This window comes from Muntiacus reevesi, chromosome 2 (genome assembly GCF_963930625.1).
Source record: "Muntiacus reevesi chromosome 2, mMunRee1.1, whole genome shotgun sequence".
NCBI lineage: Eukaryota > Metazoa > Chordata > Mammalia > Artiodactyla > Cervidae > Muntiacus > Muntiacus reevesi.
Window position 1 is genome coordinate 278,405,531 of NC_089250.1, and position 10,165 is coordinate 278,415,695.

A 10,165-nucleotide genomic window follows, 5' to 3' on the forward strand; every position below is an offset into this window, starting at 1 on the left:
ACCCGCTCTCCGACAGGAGGGTCTGACTCAGCCACTGACCACTTGTGAAACCAGGGGGAGAGCGGCCGTCTGCTGAGCGCCGGTTACGCGCCAGCCACTGTCTCGCCCCGTCTGCGCACCAGCCCCGGAGGCGGAGGCGGGGGCGGGGGCGGGGGGCGTGTCCGCCTCGCCCTTCCCGAGGCAGGAGGTGTGGCCCCGGGCGATGACTGAGGCTCCCGGCCCGGCCTCGGTCTTGGGCCCGTCTAGGGCATCTCCTTTCCGGGTCTGAGATGCGGAGGCTGCGGCCGGTCCCCGGAGGCCGGTCGAGACCTTGCAAACAGCCCCCTCCCCGACTCAAAGGCGGGGAGACAGACGGAGGCCAGGACCCGCGCGCCAGGCTCACGAGGCAGAGCAGGGAGCCCCGGCCGGCCCCCGAGGCCCGCCGCCGCCACCGCGGGGCCAACTCGGACCCCGCTGCGTCCGCACCGGGCGGGGAGGGAGGGTGACGCGCGGCCCGTGGTCAAGGAGACGCAGCGCGCAGCTCCGATTGGCGCGGAGCTCCGGCTCGGGCCCTCCTCCCAGCCGGCCCACTTCTGGGCTGCAGGGGCCCCGTTTCCGGACGGCCGCTCCGGTTTCCACGGCAACGCCGCCCTGGCTCCTCCTCCCTCGGCTCGCCTGCTCTGCCCTTCGGCGCATCTTCGCCTGCTCGGGCTGGGGTGGGCTGGGGAGGTGCCCGCCCGCGGGCCCGGGCGAAGACCAGTGTGCGTGCGTTGTGGGAAATGTAGTCCAAAATCTGACGGCGCCTCGATGCATCTTGGGAAATGTAGTTCTGGCACCGGCGGCACCTTGCGAGGACGGGCGTGAGGTGGGGGGGGTCGCCGAGGCGAGGGCCAATGAGAGGCCGCCTTTGCCGCGGTGCTCCCTGGGAGATGTTGTTTTGGGTGAGGGCGGCGGGCTAGTTGCGGGGGGGAAGCGGTCGCTGAGCGTCTGGGAAGGTTGGGGGGAGGGGGATAGGCGCGTTTGGCGCAAAGCCTGCCGGGGCATGGAGTCCTGGTGAGCGCTGTGCGCATGCGCGAGGTGGCGAGGGGGCTTGGGGGGCCTCGCCCGAGAGAGTGAGGTGAGCGAGGGGGGCTAGGAGGGCGGCGTCGGAGGGGGCCGGCGGGACGAGCTTCGGGGAGGGGGCCGGCGGGGGGCCCGGGGAGGGAGGAACGGCGGAGGTGGGGGAGGGGATGAAAACGGGGCCGGGGGCGGGGAGCGCGAACGGGGGTGGGGGCGTCGGGAAGGGGGAGGGGTGCAGGTCCCGGGGGCGGAGAACGCCGGGGGGCGGGGAGAGTTGGAGATCGAGGGGGCGGGGTGGGGGAGGGGGGCGGAGAACGCCGGGGGGGCGGGGGGGGAGGAGGGCGGAGAACTCCGGGGGGGCGGGGGGAGGGGGGCGGAGAACGCCGGGGGGGGGCGGGGTGGGGGAGGAGGGCGGAGAACGCCGGGGGGGCGGGGGGGGGGAGGGCCGGCGGGAGGGGGAGGGGGCTCCGGCGGAGTGGGGGAGGGGCATGGAGGGGGGAGGGGGAGGGGACTGGCGCGGGCGGGGGCTGGGCCCTGCCTGGGAGACCGGGGGCGCCGGCGGGGACGGACCGGGTCGGAGAGGTTTGCGGAAAGCGGCTCCTGGGAGGGGGCGGGCGGGGTGCGGGCGGGCCTCCGGCGCGCGGTCTCTGTACGTTGGGCGGCACTTCGGCGGAGCTGCGCCTCCCCCGGGCCGGGGTCAGCTGCCTCCTCCTTTCTCTCCTCCTCGGGAACGCGTGCCCCCCACCCTCCCCCCGACAGCCTGGCTGGTGGGCGCGCCGCGCTGCAGGGCCGTATTTGGTCTCCTGGTCGCCCGCGGCGGCCCCGCCGCCCGCCTTCTATTTCCCCTTTCAGCCTCTGCTGCCGCGGGGGCTTGGGTGCAGCGCCGGCGCTTTTGTTGGAAGCCGTGTCCCCAGCACCGCACAAAGTGACGGGAGTGGGCAGGGCGGACGCCGGTGGAAGGCTGGCCTGGCGCCGCCGCGCGCGCCCCGCAGCATCTTTGTTTTCCGTACGTCTTGACTTCCTGAGACGCCTGGGTTCGCCTGACTTTCCCCATTTTGCAGCCCCGGGGAGGGAAGATTCACAGCGTAAAAGGTGGCGTGTCTTGTCCTAGGACGACTCGCTGGGAAGGTGGCCCTTTGGTCTGAGTAAATATTAGTCCAGTGGACCGGTGGCTCCCCAGCAGGGCCCACTGCGCCCCTGCCCCCGCCGCCGGGGGACTCGTGGAAGTCTCCAGGTCACAGGTGGGGAGACAACTGTTGGCATCGGGGTGAAAGAGGCTGTAAAACATTGGCCTAGTTAAAGCTGGTAGCCAGGCAGGCAAGCTCCATCCAGAGCCTTGTCTCGGTTATTTTTTCCGTCTTTTTTAAAAACATTTTATTTTTTAACTCTTTATTTTTTTATAATGTTTTTCTTTTTAATTGAAGCATAATTGCTTTATGATATTGTGTTGGTTTCTGCCGCACACCGGCGTGCGTCAGCCATACGTACGCATATGTCCCCTGCCTCTCGAACCTCCCTCCCCTTTTTTTGCATTTTTTAAAAAAGCTAATTTATGGAAGTTTAGCTGATTCACAGTGGTCATTTCTGCTGTCCAGCAAAGTGATTCAGTTATACATTAAGGCATTCTTGTTTCACACTCTCTTCCGTGGTGGTTCATCGCAGGATTGATGATGAACCCTATCCTGATGGAGTGGGCTCCTCTGCGGTGTGTATCTGTCCTGTGTATAGCAGTTTGTGTCTGCTAATCCCGAACTCCCACTCTGTCCTTCGGCTCCTCCTCCTCGTCGGAAAAAAGATGGAGAAAAATAAATGAGGCAAGGCTCTGGATGGAGCTTGCCTGCCTGGCTACCCGTTTTAACTTGGCCAATGTTTTGCAGCCTCTTTCACCCAGATGCCAGCTCCTCCTCCTCGGTAGCTGCGCTTTAAGGCCAGTGTGAGTTCAGTCCCTGCCACTAATTAGCTGGCTGATCAAACCAGCTTAAGTCTGAGAAGGTCCACCGTACACAGCAGATGGGCACAGCTGTGCACCAGTAAAACTTTTGTTTAAAAACAGGCTGTGGGCCAGTGGTCTCAAAGGTTTTAAGCCCAGGACCCCTTTATACCTTAAACAATTTTTGAAGATGCTCCCCAAAGCACTTTTGTTTACATTTCTGTGTCATTTCAGAAACTAAGGCTGAGAAAATCTCATAGTAGTAATGCATTTAGAAATAGCAGTAGTTGATTTTTTCCACATGTTAACATAAATTACACTTTTTTCTCTTAATTTTATTATTTTTTTAAATTGGAGTATAGTTGATTTAGGGCTTCCCTGGTGGTTCAGCTGGTAAAGAATCTGCCTGCAATGCGGGAGACCTGGGTGCGATCCCTGGGTTGGGGAAATCCCCTGGAAAAGGAAACGGCTTCCCACTCCAGTATTCTGGCCTGGAGAACTCCATGGACTGTATGGTCCATGCGGTGGCAAAGAGTCAGACACGACTGAACGACTCACTTTCATGGTTTATTTAAGGGCTTTCCCAGGTGGCACTGGTTGTGAAGAACCCATCTGCCGATGCAGGAGACCTAAGAGATGTGGGTTCAGTCCCTGGATTGGGAAGATCCCCTGGAGGAGGAACTAGCAACCCACTCCAGTTTTCTTGCCTGGAGAATTCCATGGACAGAGGAGCCTGGTGGGCTACAGTCCGTGGGGTCCCGGAGAGTCAGACATGCCCGAAGCAACTTAACATGCACCCACGGATAGTTGATTTACACTATAGTTTCTGCTGTAGAGCAGTGAGTCAGTCACACACGCACACACCCACTCTTGGATAGATTCTAGTCATGTACAGGTCCTTCCGGAGAACTGAGTAGGGGTCCCCGTGCTATTTACGAGGGTCGTGTCAGTTCTCTGTTCTCTATGTGGTGGTGTGTATGTGTCGATCCCAGTCTCCCAGTTTCTCCCATGCCCCATAACAGTTTTTAAATGAAGAGTAACCGTGTTTCACAATGAAAAGTTGGAAGCATGGTACCAGTTGTCTTTGCATCAGTGTGACCCCGAAAAGCTGGGTTCCCACGGCCGCCTCTGCTATCTGCTGAGGCCCCGGGAAGGCCCACGGCGTGCTCGGGAGAGAAGGAGATGGGGACAGGGGCTGGCACCTTCTCTGGGTCAGGAAGCGTGTTCTCACCTTGAGGTACCCTGGAAGGAACTCTGGGGTCCCGGGAGCGTTTGAGGGCCGTGGTTCCAGGCGGTATTTATTTGGGGGCTGCGTCCTCTGCCGGGGTGGGGGCCGTTCTGGGCCCTGCAGGGTCCCCCGCAGAGTCCCCAGCCTCCACTGGCTGGATGCCAGCCATACCGCTCTCTGCGCCCCCATCTGACAGTCAGAACTGTCTGCAGACCCTCTCAGATCACCCCTGCCCAGGAGCACCTGCTCTGGGTCTGCAGTCCTCGGGACTGAGGTCACTGCCAGTCTGTCCCCCCCCCACTTTGGGAAGGGGGAGAGGAAGTGGGGGGCACAGGGCTCCCTGGGTGGGAACACTGGAGTGGGTTGCCATTTCCTACTCCAGGGGCTCTTGCGACCGAGGGATCGGACCGGGTCTCCTGTGTGTCCTGCGTTGGCAGGCAGGTTCTTGACCACTGAGCCGCCTGGGAAGACAGCCCAGTGACAGCACTGGGAGGGTGGAGGGTCTTACAGTCAGCCCTCCACATCGACCAGCCCCCACACTGCCTGGGGGCCGTGAGTGCGGAGACCTGATCACCACAGACCAGGCGGCTACAACCACAGACACTTGCTCCTTGTGCTCCGGGAGGCGGGGGTCCGGCCGGGATCAGTGAGGGTGGGCGGGGGTCTGGTGGGGGCCTCTGCCCGCCCAAGGACCCTGCCTTCCCTTCCCCGCTGTGTCGTAGGTCAGGGCCGGAGCTGCCATGACCTGTGAAGACAGCCGTGCCCCGCCCCAGGACCTCACTTCACCTCCACGTGCTCCTCAAAGCCCCGGCCCCACGGACAGTCACGTTGGGGGTCCGAGCGTCCACATGAGCCCCAGGGGTGGAGGGGTACACGTCTGTGTCCACCCTGGTTAGTGAGGGAGAGGCAGGGCGCGGAGCACTTGGGAGCCGGTGCCAGGGAGCGTCCGCCTCCGCGTTGCGGCATCGCGGTGCGACCACGGCATCGGAGGTGCTGGTAACAAGGCCCAGGTGCCCAGGCGCCTGCCAAGGGCCGGTGGCCTCCGTGCGCGCGGCCTCGCTGAGTTCCTGCGGGGAGGACGCAGGAGGCGGGGAGAGTGGGGACAGGGGCCCACACGCGGCCGGCGAGCCCTTCATGGGGGGCGGGGCGGCCAGCCCTCCCGCGTGGGGGCCCCGCCGGAGCGCGCTCAGACCGCAGCCTCTCCCCGCAGGCGCTGTGACCCCACCGCCGGCCCCATGGAGGCGCCAGGCCCGGGCCCCGTGAAGCAGGAGCGAGGTGCCGCCGAGGGTCTGACCGCCGACTCGCCGTGGCACCGCTTCCGCCACTTCCACCTGGGTGACGCCCCGGGGCCCCGCGAGGCGCTGGGGCTGCTGCGCGCGCTCTGCCGGGCCTGGCTGCGGCCCGAGGTGCGCACCAAGGAGCAGATGCTGGAGCTGCTGGTGCTCGAGCAGTTCCTGAGCGCGCTGCCCGCCGAGGTGCAGGCCTGGGTGTGCAGCCGCCGGCCGCAGAGCGGCGAGGAGGCCGTGGCGCTGCTGGAGGAGCTGTGGGTGAGCCCGGGGTTCGCCCTGCCCCTGCCCCCGGCCCCCGGGGCCCCCCTCCCCCACACTCACCCCTGCTCCCATCCCTCCTCCCCCTCCCCCACACTCACCCCTGCCCCCATCCCTCCTCCCCCTCCCCCACACTCACCCCTGCTCCCATCCCTCCTCCCCCATCCGTCCTGACCCCTGGAGTCTCTCCTCCCCCTCCCCCACACTCACCCCTGCCCCCATCCCTCCTCCCCCTCCCCCACACTCACCCCTGCTCCCATCCCTCCTCCCCCTCCCCCACACTCACCCCTGCCCCCATCCCTCCTCCCCCATCCGTCCTGACCCCTGGAGTCTCTCCTCCCCCTCCCCCACACTCACCCCTGCCCCCATCCCTCCTCCCCCATCCGTCCTGACCCCTGGAGTCTCTCCTCCCCCTCCCCCACACTCACCCCTGCCCCCATCCCTCTTCCTCCTCTCCCTCCCCCCGGTTACCCCTCCCCTACATTCACCCCCTGTTCCCGGGTCCCCCCCTGCCTCTTCCTTCACACTCACCCCTGCCCCCATCCCTCCCCCTCCCACCCAGGTTCCCCCTCCCCCACACTCACCCCCTGTTCCCGGTCCGCCCTGCCCCTACCCCCGGCCCCCCGGGGCCCACACTCATCCCTGCCCCCATCCCTCCCCCTCCCACACGGGTTCCCCCTCCCCCACACTCACCCCCTGTTCCCGGTCCGCCCTGCCCCTACCCCCGGCCCCCCGGGGCCCCCTCCTCCCCCTCCCCCACACTCATCCCTGCCCCCATCCCTCCCCCTCCCACACGGGTTCCCCCTCCCCCACACTCACCCCCTGCCCCCACCCCCCCCCAGCTCCCCGTGGAGACACCCCCAACAGGCCCCACGGACCCTGAGGTCCAGGGTGTGGTGGTGGCGGGGGGTGGGGAGGGTCAGGCCAGGGACGGCGGTAAGGGTCGGGTCACAGGCAACCTTCAGTAAACTTCGGGAAACTGTCAAGGACAGAGGAGCCTACCGGGCTGCAGACCATGGGGCGCAGAGAGTCGGACACGACTAACCACCACCCCGGCCCACCCTTCTGACGACTGATGCAAGTTCAGGGTCCCGGGACCACCCTGAGGGCTGACCCTGCCCTGCCGGCGGCTGTGGTTGGTCCCAGCCGAAGGACACGGGTTAACTGCTACAGAGGGGCAGCGGGGAGAGGCCAGGAGGGTCCTCCCGGGACCCAGGCGGCAGCACCAACCAGCCCCGGGTGACAGCATGTGGCGGAAAAACAGGAGCGCCAGCCAGAGTGCTCCCGAGCCTCCCACTGGGAGGTGCGGCCTCCAGCCCCCGTCACGGCGCAGATGCAAGTGCCTGCATGGCCCGGAGCCTCCGCCATGAGTTAGGTCCTCAGACCGGACCGCTGGCGGGACCAGCCGGCCCAGTGGTCCCTGCCCCGCAGGCGAGCGCAGAGGCCCCTCTCTGGGCCAGGCCGGTCCCGCTGCACCTGGAGGGTCAGCCCCGCAGCCTCGGGGCTGTAGTATGACTGGCCTCCCGCGCACTTGAGAGGTGGCCTGGGGCCACTGTCTCCTGCGGCAGAGCTGTCCGCGCGATTCTGCAGGCAAGAATGTTGCAGTGGGTTGCCATGTCCTGCTCCCGAGGATCTTCCCCACCCAGCGGTCCAACCCTTGTCTCCTGTGCCTCCTGCGTTGGCAGGCAGATTCTTGACCACTGAGCCACCTGAGAAGACAGCCCAGTGACTCCACTGGGAGGTCGGCCAGGCCTTTCCAGGAGAAATGACTCCACCCAGACTGCTCGAGGAGCCGCGACAAGAGCGTAAAGGAGCCGGAGGTCGTGGCTCTGAAGCTGGCGATCTCAACCATGGACCTCTGGCCGGGCCACACTGCTCAGAACCATCCACAGAAGAGCTGGGAAAAGCTCCTTAATTTGGTCCTGAGTTGAAAGTAGCCTGGGCATTTTCCTTCTGCATTTTCTTGGAGGTGGCACAGGGCATCGAAGCTAAAGGCAGGGTTAAAGCGGCTCCATCAGTGGTCTGTCTGCCCGGTAGCAAACCGCCCGAAGCGCAGTGGTTCGGAGCAGTAAACGCTCATGGTCTCCGCCGGCCCCGTGGGTCGGGAGCCCGCCCGGGCCCCTCAGGAGGCTGCTGGGGGCTGGAGGGCCCGCTGCAGAGGTGCTCGGCGGGAGGACGGTAGGAGGCCTCGGTCCTCACCACGTGGGCCTCTCCACGGGCGGTCCCTGGAGGACCAGCAGACGGTGCCCCCGCGCGGCGGCCGCTGCCCCCAGAGCCGGCGGCAGGACCTGGAGGGCGGGCGGCGGGGCTCCGGCTTCTCAGCTGGCCGTGTGGGGTCTCTGGTTCCAGGGACCAGCGACGAGGCCGCCTCAGGATGCAACCGGAGGCTCCGGGGTTGCTGCAGTAGAGGAAGCCGGTGAGGCGACGCCCTCAGGTGAGCAGCCCCTCCTTCCGCACCTCGTTCCCCGCCCCGGGGGCACGCTCCTCCCTTGTCCGTCACTCACGCCTTCAGTGGACCGACCCCACGCGCCGGACCCCGCCCCGGAGGGCCCGGCACACGGGCGGGGGTGCTGACATCGCGCGGCCGCCTCGAGACCCCGGGGTCGCCAGCCCTTCCCCAGCAGAGCCCCGGCACAGAAGAGAATACCCCACCCGGGATGCCGCTTGCCGCGCCGGGGTTGTGTCCCCGCAGCCTGACCCCGGGCTCTGTACCCTGCTTCTCAGCAGGCGCCTCCTTGGCAGCTTCCGTCCATCCCCTCACAGCTTGTTCTTCCCTGCCCGCCCCCCATCCGTCATCCAGTCTGTCCACCCGCACCCCCATCCACCCATCCACCCGTCTGTCCTACCGCCATCCATAAACCATCCTATCTCCCCATCCTTAAACCAACCATCTGCCCACCACCCCATCCATCAACCGGCCCGTCCACGCCCATCCATGAACGAGGCCATCCCCCCACTCATCAGACAGTCCGTGCATCGACCCAGCTTGTGCATCCCCAGTGCGGACTCATCCGCCCGCACATCCATCCAGGCCGTGCCCATGAACCACCCGGTCCCCCACATCCATGAACCAGTCCATGGCCGCCCTGATTCTGCGCCTTTGCTTGCAGGAGATGCGGCCCCTGGGGCTGAGGAACCGGCGACGGCGGACGCCCAGGCCACGCGCCCCTACAAGCAGGAGCCGGGCAGCCCCCCGCCGGCACCGCCAGCCCCGCCGGCGCCTGGCCTGCCCGCCTTCCTGGCGGCCCCGGGCACCGCGTCCTGCCCCGAGTGCGGCAAGTCCTCGCTGAAGCCGGCGCACCTGCTGCGCCACCGGCAGAGCCACTCGGGCGAGAAGCCGCACGCCTGCCCCGAGTGCGGCAAGGCCTTCCGGCGCAAGGAGCACCTGCGGCGCCACCGCGGCACGCACCCCGGCGGCCCGGGCCCGGCCCTGCGCCCGCTGCCCGCGCGCGAGAAGCCGCACGCCTGCTGCGAGTGCGGCAAGACCTTCTACTGGCGCGAGCACCTGGTGCGCCACCGCAAGACGCACTCGGGCGCGCGGCCCTTCGCCTGCTGGCAGTGCGGCAAGGGCTTCGGGCGCCGCGAGCACGTGCTCCGCCACCAGCGCACCCACGGGCGCGCGGCCGGCGCGGGCGGCGCCGCCCCGGGCCCCGAGGGCGCCGCGCCCTTCCCGCCCTGGCCGCTGGGGTAGCCGGCCGCGCGCCCGGCGCCCCCGCCCGCATCCGCACTCCGGTGCCCGAGCCCCGTCGCGTGATGCCCCGAACCTCTCTCCCCGGCTCAGCCCTCGCCCCGCGCTCATGGCCTCTGCGGTGCGGGGTCGCCTCCGCGGCCCTCCCCACCCCCTCCTCCCGGGCCGGAACCCAGACAAGGAGCTGGGCAGGGGCAGGGCTCCGGGCTGGAGGAGGCTGGAGGGAGGGGACTGGGCCTTGTCCCGCCTGGGGAGACGGCCCCCTGTCCCTCCCAGGACGGACGGATTGCGCCACGGCTCCAACAGGACGGGCCGTGTTCCGGCAGGGGGATCCGAGGTCTGCCTCCTCGCGCTGGGACTGGCCCATCAGGCAGGCCCGAGGTGGACAAGCGCCTGCTCCTGGGACGCGCGCCGGAGACGGCCGCTGACCAGCATCTGGAGAGTGTTGTTAATAAAGCCGCTGACGAGTTGTGCAGATCCCGGCTCCTGCCTTCTGTCAGAACTGCCGTCCGGGGAGGGGCGTGGTGGGCCCCACCGGGGACCCTCCCGGCTGGCAGGGCCCTGGGAGTCTGGGCGCAGCCCGGGGCCCAGTTCCTTGCCCTTGAGCCTAGAGACTCGATGAGTCCCTGAGAGGTGACAGGGTGAGTTGCCCTGGGCTTCCAGGCATCCAGCGCCCGAGCCTGGCCGGGCTTCTGCTGATAGAATCCCGCACGGTCAGCACCCTCGGCTTTGCC

General features: G+C 67.0%; 1 protein-coding gene across 4 annotated transcripts; it reads left to right on the forward strand.

Moving 5' to 3' along the window:
* The first annotated feature begins 469 nt into the window (after positions 1-469).
* Positions 470-9,901, forward strand: ZNF444 (zinc finger protein 444). Of its 4 annotated transcripts, none has more exons than XM_065926933.1 (4): positions 470-844; positions 5,407-5,743; positions 8,093-8,177; positions 8,854-9,901. In XM_065926933.1, the coding sequence occupies exons 2-4, from the start codon at positions 5,432-5,434 to the stop codon at positions 9,432-9,434; spliced, it is 978 nt and encodes a 325-aa protein (XP_065783005.1). In that variant the 5' UTR covers positions 470-844; positions 5,407-5,431; the 3' UTR covers positions 9,435-9,901. The 4 variants fall into 4 exon arrangements, with proteins under 4 accessions (XP_065783005.1, XP_065783001.1, XP_065783003.1 ...); XM_065926929.1 differs by lacking the exon at positions 470-844 and adding an exon at positions 947-1,096; XM_065926931.1 differs by lacking the exon at positions 470-844 and adding an exon at positions 1,545-1,620.
* The last annotated feature ends 264 nt before the right edge of the window (positions 9,902-10,165 follow it).